The following is a 19,560-nucleotide window of genomic DNA, read 5'->3' as shown; positions in this document are numbered from 1 at the left end:
TGGTGATGCCCCAAGGGCTGTCAAATGCACCAGCAACATTTAATCGTCTTGTTACGCAATTATTCAGGCCCCACAGGGCGTATGCACAGACATACTTTGACGACTTTTTTGTTCACAATCGTGCGGAGCACGGGGAATGTGTGGATGAGGAGAACCACATCGTCCATTTAAAAGCGGTGCTCGAGTGCATACGCACGAACAAACCGTACGCCAATGCAGACAAGTGCATCTCTGGCGCAGAAGAGATTCTCTTTTTAGGGTACTTCATTGGGAAGCGTGGCCTTCGAGCGGATCCCGCTAAGGTCAAGGTTATTGTAGACTGCCCGGTTCGAAAGAACAGAAGGACTTGCGTAAGTGCCTTGGCCTCGCCAACTACTTGCACAAGTACAGCGATAATTATGGAGAAATGGCACGGCCATTTTTGAATCTCCTTAAAAAGAATGCGGAATGGTGTTGGGACGCCTAACATTGGAAGGCTTTTACAGGGTCAAGACAGCCTCCTGTATGCATCAATGCTGGCGCTGCCAGACCCTGGTTGTCTTTTCAGCGTAGTCTCTGACGCTTCGGACTTTGCCATCGGCTGTGCACTGCTGCAAGCAGACGCCTTGGGGCGAGGTCGGGTGATCGCGTTTAAATCTCGACAGCTCAAAGCTGCGGAGAAGAACTACCCAGTTCACACAAGGTATTACTTGCGATGAAGTATGCACTTGTCAAGTTCAGGGTTCACCTGCTCGGCTCAAGCCATTTGTGATCTACACAGATCATGCGTCACTACGCACTGCGACTTAGTCGTCTCACTTTTCGCAGAGAATGGCTAGGTGGCTCTTCTTCTTTGCAGAATATAATTTCCAGGCGATGTATAAGCCAGACAAGCAGAATGCTTTAGCTGATGCGCTGTCACGCAGCCGGATTATGAGCCTGCTCATGTCATGACGGTGACGTCGTCTGTGACGGATTTGATCCGCGCCGCGTACGCCGGTGGTGATACGTGCGTAGAGCTACTACGTGCTCTTGGAAGCAAGGAGTTTGGACACTCGAACTAGACGTTGTCGTCGCGACTGCGCGCATGTTTGCACCGATATTCATTGAATAATGGATTGCGGTATCACAGCACCGACTCGACGGATACGCCACGAATTGTGATCCTCACGATGAGGATTTGAGGTATTGTAATCTTAATGAGGCCCATGACACCCATCTCAGTGGTCATCTCGGTCTTGAGAAGACCTAATGCTCTGTGAGTTGCCACTACTGGTCTCGAGAAGACCTACGGCTCTGTGAATTGCCACCACTAGTGGCTAATACTATGCAAATGAACGAGCACCTATCTGCGCACGTGTGAGACGTGTCAGAGGGTAAAACCCTATCCGAATGCGGCGATGCCGCTGGTCAGTTTACCGGTATCCTCCACGTGTTGCAGTCCATGAGTATGGGCTTTGTGTTTGGTCTGCTAAAGGACTCGGCGGGCAACACGTGTGTGGTTTGTCTTTGTAGACCGTTTGAACAAGATGGTTCATCATGCAGCACTGCCGGACACCATCCTCGGTGTGAATACAGGGCCGCTGTTTGTGAATCGTTTCTTTTGACAACATGGACTTCCGGAGTCAATTGTATCTGACAGAGACCCACGATTTCCTAGGAAGTTTTGGTCTACATTATTCAGGGTGCTGGGCACCAAGTTGACTATGTCAACAGCGGACCATCTGCAGACCAATGGTCGTACTGAGTGCATTAATAACGCCGTCGTAACGGTCCTTCGCAGTATCTGCGCTGAGCCTTCAAGGCGCTGGAGCGCCATGTTGCCACTTGTAGCATTCGCTCTGAACAATGCAGTGCATTCGTCCATCGGCTACACGCCGTTCCCCGTAAACGGGCTCGTTCGTCCTCGCGTCCCGCTGACGCCGCCGTCCCATGGTTCAGTGCTTGGCAGGGGGAAATAGCCGAGCAGCTAGCTGATGTCATCTATCTCACCGAGCGTAAAGAAGTCGATGACTTCCGGTCTACCAGACTGAGTGTCTTCCGACACGGCCGCGATGCAATGGATGAAAGCCAAGACATGCAGAATGAATATGCAGACGGAAGAGGTAAAGGAAATGTTGAAAACTTTGAGGCCGGAGACCTGGTTAATTCAATGCTGAAAATCTTTCTACCCATGCAGTTTCTGCTGTCTTCAAGACGAAGCTCCGTCCACGGCTCATCGGACTTCTCAAGGTTGTAGGCAAGCGGAGCCTTGCGTATACGCTAAACCTTCCGCACCGGATGCGCACCCATTCAGCGTTCTATGTGAGCTTGCTCAAGCCGTACCGATCCCGCGCTGGTAAACGCGGAAGCGTTGGTATCGAAACGGCGCTCACAGGCGCTCGATCGTCCAGAAGCTGGACTAGCAACTAATGTTGAGCACAAGGCGCAACAATCACCTTCTCCGACGGACCTAAGCGATCCACCCTCGTATGAAGCGACACATTCGTCTGCTCAACGGCTAGGAACTAATTCGACATAGCGCGATACGCCTCAACGTGAGGCAGACGGTGCACAACATGCTCCAAGCTCTCTAGGTCTTCCGCGCAGCGGTATGCGATTCCAGCATGCTCAGCGGTGTCCTGATCACGACGGACCTTGTTCTCAAGAGCTCGAAGAGCTTCGCGAGTCACCGAACGGCGATCGACCCAGTCGTCATCGTCCACTGCCGACTCTTCTCGACGAGAATTGCGGTGTCCACTATCACATGGAATGTATTGTGGGTCGATGTCGTCGCCAGGGTCAAACTCAGTATCTTGTGAATTCGGGAAACCCCGACTTTGAGAACTCGCGGGAGTTTGAGTGCCACTTCGGCAAGACTGCCCAAGACGTCATGGACGCTTATGATCAGAGAGATTATGACGCTCCGCGTCATCGTACACCCGCATTTCTCAGATACATTTAGGGAAGCCGAAGGGACATGAGCTGAGCTCAAATTATGGCCCTCAGCTGTTGCGGTCGCAGACTCATCCGTATGAGAGACCACAGAGCTCGCGGGGGCGTGATGGATCAACCGATACGTCGCATGCGATAATCACATGCCGTCCGAGTTGCACCACGTGCAGGGGACGAAAAAAGGGCTCTGCCCGCGGGCGCTCTCGGTGCCAGCGAGCACTTCTACTGGATACGTTCCATAAAGGTTGAAGCTCCGTACACCCACAATCTGTTATCGGTTGAAGCTGAGGTTCAACCGCAGTAAACCCTTGACTTATAAATTAGGTACCCAAGGTTTTATTTGTAAAACCTCTAGAAGCCCTCGGAGTGTCTTGCGAACCATAGCATACTTTTAGTTCAGCTGTAAATTTGCCTCAAGGGGCTTAAATCGTTCCTCATACCCACAAGTCGGGACTGTTCTTCTATTTCCATGTCGGGAACCGCTTCTTCGTCGCACAAGCGTGTGTTGTATTTGAGGGACTGTTTGTGTACAGCGCCCTCTTACACAAACCTGTTAAGCTTAACTTCTCCGCACGGTCGGTGTAAAAATGCTGACTTGGCAGCTCCGTTAAAAACATTCTAAGTACAGTCATGACATTACTCTTCTACTTGCGACTTACATTCTCATATCCTCACTCAGTCTTTTTAGTAGACCGCCTTCAGACTCATGTTCACGCACTGACAGCAGCGAAACGAGCGATCTTGCTCAGGCGGCTCACAAAGACTCAAAAGTGTATTTCCTGAACGCGACTATTGAAAGACCAAGGATAGAAATCACACTGACGGACGTCTGCACCCTACTGGAACACAGTGCAGACATTTCTAGGTGTGGAAGCTGGCCAAAGATTCCTTCGCACGTGGTGACAATTTAACTAAGCCAAGACCTGAGACCGCGACTCACAGTCACTCACTTACGCCTATCATGGCTATTTTTTAGGACCCAAACTAGTATTGGTGGAAGCAGTACCTGCCCCCCGCAAGACCACTTTATTAAGCGTCAAGCTCATCTAGGACAAGGACGGGGACAATCTCGACGTCTGCATCCATGCAATTCCAGTAGTACTACTGAGGAACACTGAGTTGTATTCGTCTTGTACCCGTATGTGCCGCGAAACTCAAGTCATGCGCTTGCGAGATAATTTCTCCTCTGCGGGTTGGATCGCTTGGTACACCCAGTCTTTGCACCTTGTTCTTTTTCGCAAAGAAGTCAAATACACCGCTGAAGGTGAATGAATACCTGTCCATCTTTTGAAAGTTTTGGAAGGATCGAATCTGTCTTGTGACTTTGGTGAAACCTCTCTTCAAAATTTACATCCATCTCTATCGTGTTGTACAATATATGTTATGAATGGTTGATCACGTGACGTTGAGAGGTTCACACGACAACTTTTAAGAACATATTCTCTCGGGAAAGAAGAGTAACAAGAGTTATTACCAGGTAAACCTTTGATAACCGTCACATTGACGTGACGTTGCTGACAATGTTCATATAACCACAGGAAGTGGTTCATTGCTGTCACAATAACATCCTTTCTTTTTTGACACAAGAAATTCTATAACGAATCGTAGACCAACAATCTTTGTTTGTAGCGATCGGTATCATCTTTCCGTTGGCTGTCAAACTGGTTGTCTTATATCGACTACAAGTCTAGCATTTCGACACGTATAATGCAGCGGGGCTGTCGTAGCTTTGCGCTTCGAGGAAGCGTAAGTCAGGCCACCAACCTTTCGTTTCATACTTAGAACAAGTACGAGTTTAGCGGATCGCAATCCGCTTACTCAAAGAGTAACTATTGCCTTCCCAAGGCTAAATAACTCTTCCGTTTAAATTCAATGCTGGCTTTAGTTATTTTCATCTGCGGCAAAGCCGCATGTATAGATTTTCCTAAATATAAATAGTAAAATGTAACAACCTGCATAATTACTGGCTACCCAGCCACGTACCGTATTCTTACTTGGGTGCAGTCACACCATGCCCATCTCGTGTGACCCCCCCCCTTTTACCAGGGTTGTTGTGGCCATGATATCGGCCGTATTGCAGTCGAAACACCAGTTCGTTCCGTTAGCAGACTTCGACCTTAAGGACCGCGCGCGAGAATGATCACTGCCAGCCGTACTTCTACAACAGAGGTATCAACAACATTGGAAGTGTTGAAATGTCGCTAGGAACTTAATTTGCTGTTCTTTTACTAATTTTGATACACATTAAGGACGATGTCAGACTGGAATCAATCAGGTCTCCTTTTCTATTTACAATAATAAAACCTATTCGACGGACATATCTCATCCACACCAATACAAATCATAACATTTTTCTGAGGACAATATTGTAATGTAAAGGTACACCAGGTTAGCGCCACAAATTTGAAATGTGACAAAAAACAAGTATGCTACCCATTATATACATTCAAAGATTGGATCACACTATCATGATGTTCGATTCTATAAAATGTTAGAAACCTGAATAATGCAAGAATTTCGTGCTTTTAGCCGTCTATAAATTCATTGGCAGCTTCAAAACGTTATTTGCTCTTGAAGCTCAGGAAACATGCAATGCACAAAAATGTCTTCACCGGTGCTTTCACCAGCATCACAGTGTTCTGCATCAACCGATTCCGAAGATTTATCACTTGACGATAATCAAATTTCATTTAGCACTAAAGATGTGCGCGTGCAACCAATAGAGATGTCTATGAAGCCGAGAAAGGACGAGAGTGTCCGCGTTGCTGTGCGTATCCGGCCCATGCTACCTCGCGAGCTTGCTCACAATGCCGCTACGTGCGTGCACAAGTCCAAAGAGGCAGCGAATACCATCGTGTTAAATGACGGAAGTGAGCGAATCTACACGTAAATATCTATTTATCTCACCTTTCCATATCCATATTTCATAAAACGTTAATATGCTTTGACTGCTAGATTCGACTATGTATTTCCACAATCAGCAAATCAATTAGAACTGTACAATGAAGCTTTGGATCCATGGATGGCGTCGTTTTTGCAGGGATTTAACGTGACAGTCATTGCCTATGGACAAACGGGGTCAGGCAAGACACACACGATGGGGAACCACGTGCATTCTATGATGAGCAATAATGTACTTTTGAGCTCCTTGTCGTTTACTGATGATCACGAGGAATTGGCTGATAATTTGGATGACGACGAAGGTCTGATTCCTCGCTTTCTGTATCAATTGTTCTCTAAGTTAAAAGACCATGATAGCAAATACCAGTTGTCTGTATCATTTCTGGAAATTTACGGAGAGGATATTTACGATTTACTTGATAGTTCTAGAGCTGATCGACGGTCAGAATCCCTGCAGTTGAGAGAAAGTAAAAAAAATGGCGTGTGGGTACAAGGACTGACTGAAGTGTGCATTTCGACTCGTCGAGAAGCATTACAACAAATGCGTCGTGGATCGATGCAAAGAATTACTGCCACTACTCAGATGAATGAAAGGTCGAGTCGATCTCATGCGGTTTATACGGTAAAGCTCGTCCAACGCGTGTCGGAACAAAAAGCAGTCGGAAAATCATCCAAATCAAGTGACCAGCAAAAGGGAAAGTCTGTGAAGTGCACAATTGTTGACATGCGTGATGGTGAAGCTGCAGAACAAGAAGCAGTGATCGTTTCAAAACTTACCTTTGTGGATTTAGCAGGTAGTGAGCGCCTTAAAAAGACCCGGGCAGAAGGTGAACGTATGAAAGAGGGAATTCAAATAAACGTGGGACTTTTTGCACTTGGTAATGTCATTAATGCGCTAGGCGATGATAAGCGTTTGTCAGCTTCGCACGTACATGTTCCGTACAGGTCTTCGAAGCTGACGCGCCTGCTTCAAGACGCACTTGGTGGAAACAGCAGAACGCTTTTCATGTGAGTAATTTCTTGACATTGCTCTCTGGACTGTTATTAATTTTATTTTTTGAAGTGCATGCGTGTCTCCTGCAGATTACAATACAAACGAAACCTTAAACACACTTCAATACGCTAATCGCGCCAAAAATATTCAAAATAAGGCTGTAAAGAATATTGACAAGCGCTCGACCGAAATAGTGAACTTGAAAGCCTTCAATCATATTCTTTGTCGCGAGTTTGTCAAGACAATCCTGAGTGAGAATGGTGTCACTGATGTTGATGCCCGAACGGAAGGTTGTATGACGAGCTCAAAGGTGTTAGCATATTTAGACAAGATTGCAGAGATTGCAGCGTCAGCAAATGTTGAGGCATCCAATGACGAGTGTTTAGTCATAATACAGCGTCTTCTGCGGCATCTTATGACATATCTGCACGAATTAGTGCCAAGTGGGAATTACCAGCATACACTCACCTTGGCGAGCTCAACCGGAGCTAAACACGATTGTTGTCAGCCGCCTGATGAACACATGGATCCTATAATCAATAGTGGCTCATCGATAGCCATTTTAGAGGACCAAATGCCAGATCTGGATGGAGCATTTATGGTGCCTTATCCATTTGAAAATTTGTGTCGCATTTTGGAGATCATAAACTGTGCGTTTGAAATGCAAGAAATTAAAAGCACTGGAAAGCAGCAGAACGATCGTTTAAAAGCTAAAATCAAACATTTCGAGATGCGGTATCATCGTCAATTGTTGTTGCGAAATGGGCTAGTAAGTACAATTGAAAGGATCCGCACATGGCTAGCTGAGCATGCATTGGATGAGACACCGGGAACCCAACTTACTATAACAAGGAGTTTGGAAGAAGCAATGGCAAACCTTAAGTCGGTGGACGTCGAGATGGAAGAATTACAGTTTCAAAAAGATGAGCTGACTCGTGAACAGGGAGAGCAGATAATACGCAGTCAGATTAAGTGGAAAAATAAGCAAATTCAGATCGAGCGAATAAGAGAGAATTCTGAGGTAGCCGCAACAAATGCGCTGGACATTATGACGCGTAGGACCGAGATAAAGGTAATGTGACATTCCTTTTTCATCTGTGCTTGAACTGACGGTTTTTGCAGGTTCGCTTTGATGGGTATGATTTAGATAGTATCTCGGATTTTCTAAAAGAGGAAGAAAAGGAAATAGCGGCTTTTTTGTACGAGGACAACGCAACCTTATCGCTGACAACGCCACTTTTTTCGCGAGAAGAGTTGTCACTGTCCCATACCCACGAGATCTGGTCGATGATTCAGGATCAACTTCAGGTTTCTTATTTGTTTATTGCCAGTATCTTCAAGTTGACTTATCTTTGGTGTTGGCTTGTCTTGTAGTATGCAAATGACAAAGAAACTTTAGAGGCCTCGATGAGCAAAGAGTTGCGAAAACGAACGCAATTGATTCAAAATATCACAACTGGGCTTAAAGCAAAGGATGGCGGGGAAATGACCGAACAAGAGTTTATGGAGAAGAATGAACAAAGTTTAAAGACTTGCGAAGATTGTATTTGTTACTTTCGAGACGCAATGCGCGCTAAGCAAAGCCAAAGGGCATCGATGGACAAAATATTGGACTCAATTAAGTCATTAGAGTTAGCAAAGGACGTGATTAAAAGGCTCATTGTGGAAAATTACTCGCAATGGAGGATGTACATGGTTTGTGACGAAGAGGAAAACATGAAGAGAAAGCGTGAAGCTGAGGAAATCGCGTTTCAGTCTTTGGAAACTGCTAAGATCGCTATGGACAAAAAAATTGAGAACCTTGAAGCAAAGTATCTGATGGATGTTCAGAGTGCTCGTCAAATGGTGATGAGTTTTAATGATGCAGTCGGATCAAGGACGGATCTTGAGCGTTTCACTAAAGTTCAAGAATTTTGCGACATATCTGCTTCGAACGAAAGCGAAAAGATTTCTGTCTGTCAGCTCGCTGAAAAGGGTGAGCAGCTAGCGATAATGCGAGAAAAATTGGACTGCTTACAAGCACCCGCAATGCACGTGGAGATGAAGGATGAGTTAAATAGCCTAATGAAAGTAGGTTATAGCTATCCGAGGCTGCATGTTTCTTGTTACTCTTTAATCTAATCAACTTTTGTACCTCAGAGATGCCAGGAGATCTGGAATGAACTGGGAGTCAACGAAAACGATCAGGCAAGCAGATTCCAGGACATGATTAATCATTTAGTGAAGAAGTGCTCTAAAGAACTTGAAGGACTTGAAGCCGCTCGAAATAAGCTTCATGCACGAATTAATGACACTTACCTTGTTGTTCACCAACTAGAAGCTGTCCTCCAGGATGTTGATCGTGTGGATATAGATTCGCTTTCATCTTTGGCTGGTCCGACACTGCTCGAGCAAGAAAAATATATATATTCGAGACAAAAACGTCTATCGCATGATTTTTGGCAACGAGTTAAGGCCTACCTTCATATATCTGATGGAATACGGGGGTTAATGGCTGATCTGCAAATCGAAACAATAGACGATTTTTCTCATGTTTCTTACGAAGACATTGGTTGGTTCGACGCGGAAGGTTTTAAACTGGCACCGGCAGAATTGCTCGCTTGTAGACAGTTTCAAGAGAATGAGGATGATCCAGACGCAATGACAAAAGCACTGGAAAGTATAGGCGATGGCGCTAGAATCTCTAAATTAGCAGAACATCGAAATGAAGTTTTGTTTGAAGCGTTGCTTACAGAAAAAACCAAGCGGATCGTTGAGCTACAAAATTTGTCTGAGGCAATTCGAACAGTGGCTCAAAGCTCTTCCTTATCTCGACGTGATATTATTTCTGTGATCAATGCATTGCACTGTGCTGATGGCGAACATGTTTCTGAAGATACAAACGAGACGAATGAGGTTATAGATTTGTCTGCTTGGATATTCCAGACTGGTGGACATCTTGACGTGAGTAAGAAGACAAAAGAAATTCTTTCTGAGTTACTGAAAGAATTTCAAAAGATTGAAGCAGGACGGTTGGCTGCTCTTGAGTTTCTTCGTCGAACTAAAGAGGAAGCGGCAATATTGCTTCGAGACAAACGATTTGTTGATAGCGTAGACGACCAAATGTCACATTTCCTGATGGAAGATTTGCAACGGAATGAAAATTTTATGGACATCCTTGATGCTGGAAAGAAAATGTTGGTTGGTCTGAAAGAGCCTGTCAAAAACGTGCTGTGCAGCTTGTTGTCTACGACAAACGATGCTTTTGCAGCATTCGGCATCGATACCAAAGAGCACCAAGCGAGTTTTTATTTGGGCTCCAAAGACGAAGGACAGAGGGCACGACGTGCTCTACTCGAAAAGTATGCAATGCATTCGACAAGTTTAATGCCTGCGTCGGAGGATAAAAAGGAGGGTATAGAACACTGCAACGACTCATTGCTGTCCAATCTTGATCCTGCATTTGGCCAGTATTGCTGGGTTTGTTCGATTTCGTACGGAAAGATTCAATTGCAAGAGCTTCGTGACTCAATTGCAGATATTGACGAAATCCAATGCATGGTCAAAAGTACGCAAAAAAGAATTGACTCATTGCAGAAAATAATGAAGATTTATACCAAAATCAACGAGTTCAAAGCCAAGATTGCCGAATTTGAAACTAGCGCAAGTCAGAAAGAGCGCTTATTTGGAAACTCTTTGAGATTACTCGAAGAGGAAAGATTCCGTAAAATGGCCGCCAAGCATTACCCAAATCTACTCGCTTCGTTGCGCAAAGAAGTTACGCGCTGGCTTCAAAATGAAGACGGCGAATTTAATCTCAGTGTGCTAGGCGAAGACCTAAAAAAGTTTATCTTGGAAATGATGAACACTGACACTGGTCTGATGCATCTTGACTTGAGTACTGTGCGCCGTTCTGCAAAGCACCCACTGACTTCAAGTTCGAGCACTTCCAACCTTCAGATATCTTCCAAAGGCAGTGCTCGCGCACGCACGCAGTCTGCACACGTTTTGAACTTAGAAACATGATTAAACGATCCAACCTCTGTATTTATTTAATCATACATCTTTGACGAGATGTCCCGACGCCTATAATAAATCTAAGTAAGCTTGGCGCTTTGTACTTGATACTTTCGATACTTGCTGGAAAGCTCCCATCCAAGACCAATGTTTACAATAGCAACCCCAAACCATGACATAAGACTAAGCTCATGTCCATACCAGACAACAGAGAATAAAATCGTGAAAAACTTGCGGGTGGTTGTAATTGTTGTGCATGTGAGGGCCGAAAACTGCTGGATGGTGAAATAAATGAAGTTTTGGCCTAATGCACTGCAGATGGAGAAATAGAAGACCGAGTTGAGTATAGCAGGGTTATTTATACAAAAATACAATCCTTCCAGTGCCTGACCAGTGACCAAAGCACCAATTCCCGTGTAAACGACAGCCCAGATGTTCGTGTTGAACATCTGCTGGTGAACAGAGGGACGTAGTTGGTGTGCAATCTCTTCTTGCTTCGGACCCGAAATACCATCTAATGTGAGCGATAGAAAGAGTAATAACAGTCCATACGTGCTATTCTCACGCTCTGCATGTTTAGCCGAGCTTTTGCCAAGTTGAAAGACAGCAATACCCGAAGTGATGACCAATACACAAATATAATCACGGAGCGTATACTTCTTCCGACGAATGAGCACGCCCATGAGCATCACCGGAATCATTTTGCACGACTTACCCAAAGCTTGAGTAGGGAAGCTCACGTGCTTAAGAGCTTCATTACTGCATAGCATAGCACCCAAGTAGGCACCAGCTGTCAATGCAAATGGTGCCAAAGGCATGCGAGCGCGTTCAGGTTTCCAAACGAATGTAGCGGCGTAAGCAACGATCGAGTTAGTGACACACTGTACGAAGAGCATGAAAAGAGTCGATGTAAACTTATCGCCATTTGGAGAACGGTATGTGAAGCTGAGAATTGCGTCGTTAAAATTTTATATATGAAGGTGATAGCAGTCAAGTATTACGTACATTTTCTCCTGAAAAATGCCATAGCTAAGATAACACGTGTAGATGCCGGCGATACATACGAGCAGATTGAAAATGCTTGAATCATGCGGGCTTGACGCGTGCAATACAGTTCGTCCCATGATGCTACTGAGTTGTAGAGTGAGGTGAAGCGCCACGTGTGCAGTGAAGTGATTGAATTTCGGGAATATTCGGTAAAATATCTAATTTGCAATATTCTTGAAATTTCGTTTATAAGTTAGGTTAGAATTTAACAGTTGGCAAGCTTAAAAGCAAGGTAATTTAATTTCCGCTTCATTCGGCTAACAAAGCATAAGCTGCAGACACAGATCACAATGAATTTCGTGTTCGCTTGTTGCTGTCATTGATGTTCATGCCAAATGTCGCCATTATCTCAAGTAAAGTCGCCACATGATCGTCTGATTCAGTACTTATTGCAGAGAAAATTGCTCCAATAGTCATTTAGTGTAATTTATCATAGCGATGAAGGCAAAATGAAAAGCTACGTAAGTTTAAAATTTCTTGTATGATCATAGTAACCATACAGAGAAGTATGATGTGTGTGATTAGCACAGCAGGACAAAAATGACTCTCAAAACACTTCTGTTTAAGTCAATGAACGTTATTTGCTCATCAACCCACTTCTGACTATATCGATTCATATTCGGGAAAATAAAAAACCTACCTGATAAACAGAAAAATATTGACAATATACCAGATATTTATAAACATAAAAAATAAATACCAGGTAATTAAATGTACCATTTATAAATAATGCATCCTGTAACACTGTACCTACCAGCAACTTACCACGGTAACCTAACCTAGGCCATACCAACCAGCAATTGCTTAATGAAGTCTAACATTGACTTCGCATCTTGTGTACATCTGTGCTCTCAAGATGCGATCAAATGACAGCCAAAAGCTAATTGTAGTAGGAATCCCTAAAAGTCTGGATGATGCACAGCTATCTGAACTATTTAGCAAATTTGGCGCCGTGGCCGAGGCCAAAGTGGTGCTGGATGCCTCCAAAATGTCGCGAGGCTTTGGCTTCGTGACGTTCACGGCCGCCTCATCCATGCGCGCAGCAATCAAGGGCATGAACAAGAAAGTGGTGCAAGGTCGCACTCTAAATGTGCGTCAATTAGTACCAAAGGACGAATTTCAATCGCAAAAGAAAGAGGTGCCTGACGCAAGTAAGCGACCGTGCTGGCTTTTGCGCAAGGGAAAATGCATGAAAGGCGCTAATTGTCCGTTCTCGCATACTATCGAAAGTGGTGAATTTGGCAACTGCTTTGAGTTTGTACAGACTGGCGGGTGCAAACGTGGTGATCAGTGCAAATTCTCCCATCCTCAAAAGGAGGAAAATGAAAAGGAGACGAACGAAGATAATATAGATGTCAAAATTGTGGGCAAACGCTTGTGCTATAGTTTTCAGAATGGACGATGCCATCGAGGTAAAACGTGCATGTTTCTTCATGAGCTGCTGACGAATAAAAACATAAAAGAAAACTTAAAAGAGACGACGCAGCCGCTTAAACAGTCGCTAAATCAGAGCAACTTGGGTCAAAAGCGAAGACGGATGCAGGATGACAAGGAGACCGCCGAAGAGCCATTGAAGCTAGAAGAGCCGGATGTTGGCAGTCCAGCCGTGCAGGAAACAACCATAACGAATCAAGAGCAGCAAAAGTTTAAGCAGATCAAAGAAAAAACCGTTAGATTGAAGAAGTTTGAGTGGAAGGCCAAGCAACAAGTCATGAAGATGGATTCACGGGATTTCTTGGATAAAAACGATGATTCACCGGATAACGATGACGAGAAGCAGGAAGTGGAGCAACGTCCGATCAAGAAGATGAAGAAGGAAAAAATTGACATGGGTGCAGCATTTGACAATATTTCGGATGGTGAGTTTGATTCTGCTTGTGATGGCAAGAAAGAGATAGTAAACAAGGAGACGATGCGTGCGAATCGAGAAAAGATGAAGCAGAATAGACGATCGAAGCGCAAAGCTAAAAAGACGGCACTAATGAAACTGAAGACAAAGAACGCGATTGAGCTATAATCTTCGGCATTCCCAATTGGAAGAGCCTTTGAATCGATGGCTGAAGCATCGATTTCCTTAGTTGCTTTCTCTTTACCATCTCGACACTAAGCGGAATGTTGATGTTTTGTCAACATACATTTCTTTATTGATTCAGCGATAAATAGAAACAGCTATGTTTTTCGTGACTTTTTGTTTCCTATTTCTTTTTGAGATAAATTGAAAGCTCTCGCAAAATTTGTATACTTAACACAATCTAAATATATCACTCAATTTTGGCATATTTCTGTTCGTAGTACAATTTTAAGAAATATATATATTAGTATGATAGCAGCTCGAAATATTAAAATACTGAAAGAGCAAATATCAAAAGAGCAAAAGGGTATAGGATAAAAAAACTAAAAGATATTAATATGAAGACGGGATATGACAGGGTACATTCATGAGATTGTTGCTTCTTGGAAAAGTCAGAAAAGGCTAGGTAAGGAAGCATCATAATTTGTACTAGCTACTGGTAAGGCCAATGGCACCTCGTCAAGGAGATGTTTGTGGGACACTTGGGCTGCCTGCAATGCTTGATGCAATTTAAGGGCTTTATATCACAAATGGTAAGCCGAACATTTGAACATGACAGACATGCTAGACCCTAGGGTACCACTTTAAGTTACTCGTGATTCGGGATTTTTAATCCTGGATTAGAGCTTTTGAGCTCAAATAAAAGCAATTTGGCACCTGGGCTGTGGCCGACAGACCTATTTTCTGTACAGTAATCAATGGCGAAATGCGCGGCAAATTTGTTGCACCAGTGAGATTAGTCGTCAATTCGACGAATAAGACTGTATCTGTAACGGGGTTACACGTGCCCTTGTAAAAAAGGACGGTTGTGCGACCGTACATAAGTATGTATTACACAGTTAGTGTAATAACACAGTGGTGTGGCCACACCATAACAAGAAGCCAGTCGTCATGCATATTTTTATATTACTTAGGTTTTGCTATATTAATAAGATTTTTGTTTGATTAATTAGGTATAACTATTTTAATTAGGAAAACCTAGACTTTTAGATATTGGCTCTGCCGCAACTTCAACAATTAAATGTAGATTTGTTTTTGAACAGAAGTGTTCGTTTGCTTTGGGAAGGTTGAAGTACTTAGAAGTAGCGGAATGCGATCCAATACAATTTTACTGGTTCTTGGAAAGAATGTAAGATCGGTGACCTTACCTTAGCTTCCTCTAAGCATAGAGCTACGGCAGCCCTGCTGCACTTGGTAGCACTCGTAGTCAATTAAGCTTGAGTCATTACGATTGATCCTCTGCGAGGGTGGAGAAATACTTCTATTTGCCCCGGTGCATGCAGGACGGGCTTAATAAGCTGATGTCCCTAATGACTGGAGCGCCTCGTTGTCTAGTGGCATCAATGGCGAGGCCCTTGTGATGCGCTTGGAGTGGTACGAAACCCACTGAGCACTGCCCAAGTATCAAAGCAGTTGCTGCATGCCAAGAGTGACATGGTCGGACGAGGTCCGAGGAATCGAGGGTGAGGCCCTTCAGATGCGCGTGGAGTGGCACGTTATCCACTGGACGAAGACAGTGGAAATAGCAGCTCTTCGTCGGATGTTGTCAATAATATCAAGGCTCCAATGGAGCAGGGAGTGGGGACACTGGACGACGCCGAGTGCGGTTCGCACTGGTTTATAGAGAGGAGACGGCGGTGCCGTGTGATATCTGTAAGACGCAGGGTGTCGACCCTGACCCATGTTGTGTCTACCGTAGACTATAGCACATAGTTATATACCTTTGTCTACAGTATGACGGGCGAGAAAGACGGTGGCGTCAACCTCGAGGCTATTCCCCGGGTTATGCTCTACTTGAGCTGGACGAAATGTCTTTCGAGTAGTTTGGCGGCGCCTTGTAGGCAGGCAATTTAGCCGAGGTGAACATGAAATGATCTAGAGAGGAGATTCACTCGTCGTCCATGAACTGAATTGTCGATCCTGAATGAACCCTGCGATCCGTACTATCATTTGGTAAAGGAACTCAAGGCGTTGTCTCCATAGACCCGCGGCCGGTCTTATCTCCGGACCGAGGTGTGCGTCATGAGATCAGGAGCCAACTAATGCGTACCATGCCAATGGCTCTTGCCCAAAGAGCAGTGTGACGTCATTGACGCTTTTTTTTCGTGCAAAGCACAACGCAGGAATTGTGCTTGAGATTAAGTCTTTCCATTCGACACCCACGTTTTGTGTCCGGAGGCCGAACGGCAAGTGGCGCATCGTTCACTAAGAAAAGCTAAGCGCTGCCACCATTCCGGCACAAAAGCTAACTCCTAGAAAGGATGTTCTCCATAACAATATGGCTAGTTGTACAAAGTACAGCGCACTCGATCGATGATTATTACCAATTGATCATAGGAGCTAGTGAGATTTCGCTGACAGCGGTAAGTACTCCGAGTGGGATGCTCTGGGAATGGCTGGTGATGCATTAAAGGCTTTTTAAATGCACCAGCAACATTTAATCGTCTTGTGACGCATTTGTTTAGACCCCTTCGGGCGTCATACTCTTTCGACATCTTTGTACAGCCGTGCGGGGCACAGAAACCAAGGGCCTTGACCTTAGCGGGATTCACTTGAATGCCGCGCTTTCCAATAAAGCACCTAAATATACTTCTTCCGCGCCGAAGATGCACTTATCGGCAATAGCACAAAGCCTTTTGCGCACTTGCTCACAAAATCATCCCGATGCTCGGTGTCCCAAAACCATTGCGCATCCTCCTTAATGGGATTCCACAATAGCCGTGGCATTTCCGCATAATTCGCGCTATACTTGTGCAAGTAGTTGGCAAAGCCAAGCCACTTGCGCAAGTCTTATTGGCTCTTTGAAACCGGCGAGTCCGAAATGGCCTTGACCATAGCGGGTTCCGCTCGAAGGCCACGCTTCCTAATGAAGCACCCTAAAAAGGGGATTTCTTTAGCGCTAAGAATGCACTTATCTGCATTATCATACAGCTTATTCGTGCGCATGCACTCGAGCACCGCTTTCGAATGGACAATGTGGTTTTCCTCACCTGTCGTCCCGTGCCCTGCACGACTGTGGACAATGATGTCGTCGAAGTATGTTTGTGCATACGCCCAATGAAGCCTGAAAAACTGCGTCACAAGACGATTAAATGTCGATGGTGCATTTGACAGCCCTTGGGACATCACCAGCCACTCTCAGAGAATCCCGCTCGGAGAACTCACCGCTGTCAGCGGAATATTACTCGCCGTCATAAGCAATTTATATTACCCATCGACCAAGTCGAGTGCACTGTACTTTGTACAATTAGCCATATTGTTATGGAGAACATCATTCCTAGGATCGGCGTTTGTGCCGGATTGTTGGTAGCGCTTAGCTTATTGTAAGCGTGAACGATGCGCCACTTGCCGTTCGGCTTCCGGACACAAAACTTGGGTGTCGAATGGAAAGACTTAATTTTACGTACCATTCCTGCGTCGTGCTTCGCACGTCAACGATGTCACACTGCTCTTTGAGCAGGAGCCATTGGCGTGGTACGCAGTATTTGGCTCCCGATTTCATGACGCACACCTCGGTTCGGAGGCAAGACCGACGGCGCGTCTGTGAAGACGACGTCTTAAAATTCTTTTACCAAAGGAAAGTATGGATCCGAGGAATCCTTCAGAATCGACGATCCTTTTCGTGCGTTCAGTATTCTCTTGGTGCCCTCCAGGACAGTTCATCCCGAAGCGACGACAAGTTAATGTCCTCGTTCGGTCTTATCATGACAAACTCGGCTAAATTGCCTGCCTACTAGGCTGCCAAACTCTTCGAAGGACATCTCGTGTAGCTGAAGAGGAGCATCCACCGCGAATATAGCCTCGAGGGTAACGTCGCCGTCTTCCTCTTCCGTCATATCGCTGACAAAAGTGTATGCATGTGCGCTATCGCCTACGGTAGACGCATCCTGCGCCAGGGTCGACGCCCTGCGTCTTGCAGATAAAATGCGGCATCGCCGTCTCCTCTCTATAAAGGTTTTAATTCTCTTTAATACCAGCGGAGACACGCACTCGGCGTCGTCCAGTGTCACCACTTCCTGCTCCACCGGAGCCTTGATGTTATAAACAGCATCCGCCAACGAGCAGCTAGCTCTGCAGTCTTCGATCAGTGAACAACGTACCGCTCCACGCGCATCTGAATGGCCTTACCAAAGATGCCTCTGACCTCGTCCGACAACATACCGCTATTAGCATTCAGCAACTGCTTTGATACTTGAGCAGTGCTCAGTGGGTTACGTGCCACTCCATTTGCAACACTGGGGTCTCCCTTTGATGCCTCGGCAGTTGGCCGTCCTTGCCACTCTTGGCATGCAGCAACAGTCGGGCTGTTCTTCGACGAAGGAGTTCACTAATTCGACTTGCCGGTGGCCATTGTATTCGATCAATATTCGCGCTTTGCAAGCAAAGTTCTGGCAAAATTAGTTTATAATGCTGAACACCAATCAGAAAACATCCATTGCTAACCTTTCACAGGCAGATGATCAGCCGGAACACGTCTGCACGTTGTAAACAAAATTTCTGAGGCACTTTTTCGGAGGAACTGTGGTGCTATTGCGACATGCTCTTACTGAAGTAATCCACGTTGAAATGTGGATCACGATTTAAGATTTGTACAAGGTATTTGACAATCTTAAGCAAACTTAAATGACGGTTGTCGTGTTGTCGATAACTCAAAAGAAGAGTTTCGACCTCCTTGTAATATATCACGCCACCGAGTGACTCCGGTCTTTTAAGGGAACGAGCTTTCGGTACGATACAACCCACGGATACGATCCCGGCTGTACTTCTTAATATTATTACCTGATGGGACCGTGATAGCCTAGAGCGTCATGCACCGAGTACGCGATGCTATGGCTGATGGTCAGAATGTGTAAAAGCACCACACACAAAAATGTAACAGTTGCAAATATATTGACCGCGTGGTAGCTTACTCCACATGCAGTGTCAACAGTCTATGACCCCGCTACATCGGTCCGTTGCAAACTAAGCCGCAACGGATTTACTACACCCTCAATAAAAGAGTCGAACACAACCCGTATTCTTCGTGGGCTTTTTGAAATTATAATACTATCCTGCTTTTACGAGCCACTGGGTATAAAGCTTTCTGTTGAAGTCGGACTATCTTCGCCCTAGAGAAGTAATGAGCCGACCCTGAGCTCATGTGGTCGTCATGGAGGTACGTGCTTTGGTATCCACAGGATCCGAACCAATGCAACCGGAGACAGATCACTAAATGTGGCCGAACAATCACAATGGCTAACCTACCAAAATGAGTGTGTGATAGTTGGGTGGGCTGGAGGCCCAACTGACCGAAAATTCCCCATAATGTAACGAGCGGTACGGAATTAGGTCCCAATAAGGGTTGGGTATCGACCGGCATCCCACACAAGAGAAAGCTTAATCTTAGCCTATGGGTTACGGTAGCTTTGAGATCTAGATGCTTATAAAATGCCTTACACAACCTTGTACAATAGCATAGCTCAGAGAGCGCGTCAGAAAACATGCCCATTTTAAAATTGCTCACAACCAAGCCTCCCAGATAGAGTCGACGTCAAAAGAGTTCGCAATAGCAGGCTACGGAATGATCGCCCTTCTCTGGCACTGCTCGACGAGCGAGAGGAGTGTCCACTTCCATGTGAAATGGATAGTGGCCTTCCGA

The 19,560-nt window shown here is 45.2% G+C and overlaps 4 protein-coding genes across 4 annotated transcripts; 3 read left to right on the top strand and 1 right to left on the bottom strand.

The window, feature by feature from the left end:
- Positions 1 to 3,543: 3,543 nt before the first annotated feature.
- On the top strand, positions 3,544 to 3,889 carry PHALS_10023 (uncharacterized protein; the record flags this gene model as incomplete). Its single annotated transcript, XM_024725373.1, has 2 exons — positions 3,544 to 3,621; positions 3,779 to 3,889. The coding sequence occupies 2 exons, from the start codon at positions 3,544 to 3,546 to the stop codon at positions 3,887 to 3,889; spliced, it is 189 nt and encodes a 62-aa protein (XP_024576156.1).
- A 1,626-nt stretch (positions 3,890 to 5,515) lies between these two features.
- Positions 5,516 to 10,813, top strand: PHALS_10022 (kinesin-like protein; the record flags this gene model as incomplete). Its single annotated transcript, XM_024725372.1, has 6 exons — positions 5,516 to 5,799; positions 5,869 to 6,822; positions 6,878 to 7,880; positions 7,931 to 8,116; positions 8,183 to 8,878; positions 8,948 to 10,813. 6 exons carry the CDS (start codon positions 5,516 to 5,518, stop codon positions 10,811 to 10,813), a joined length of 4,989 nt encoding a protein of 1,662 aa, XP_024576155.1.
- A 71-nt stretch (positions 10,814 to 10,884) lies between these two features.
- On the bottom strand, positions 10,885 to 11,928 carry PHALS_10021 (solute carrier family 35 member b1; the record flags this gene model as incomplete). Its single annotated transcript, XM_024725371.1, has 2 exons — positions 10,885 to 11,749; positions 11,810 to 11,928. The coding sequence occupies 2 exons, from the start codon at positions 11,926 to 11,928 to the stop codon at positions 10,885 to 10,887; spliced, it is 984 nt and encodes a 327-aa protein (XP_024576154.1).
- A 779-nt stretch (positions 11,929 to 12,707) lies between these two features.
- Positions 12,708 to 13,868, top strand: PHALS_10020 (zinc finger ccch domain-containing protein 42; the record flags this gene model as incomplete). The annotated part of the gene is made up of 1 exon (XM_024725369.1): positions 12,708 to 13,868. The coding sequence occupies one exon, from the start codon at positions 12,708 to 12,710 to the stop codon at positions 13,866 to 13,868; it is 1,161 nt and encodes a 386-aa protein (XP_024576153.1).
- Between the last annotated feature and the right edge of the window lie 5,692 nt (positions 13,869 to 19,560).

This window comes from Plasmopara halstedii (genome assembly GCF_900000015.1).
Source record: "Plasmopara halstedii genome assembly, contig: Scaffold_444, whole genome shotgun sequence".
NCBI lineage: Eukaryota > Oomycota > Peronosporomycetes > Peronosporales > Peronosporaceae > Plasmopara > Plasmopara halstedii.
The sequence above is the reverse complement of the archived record's forward strand: the minus strand, read 5'-3'. Positions and strand labels throughout refer to the sequence as shown.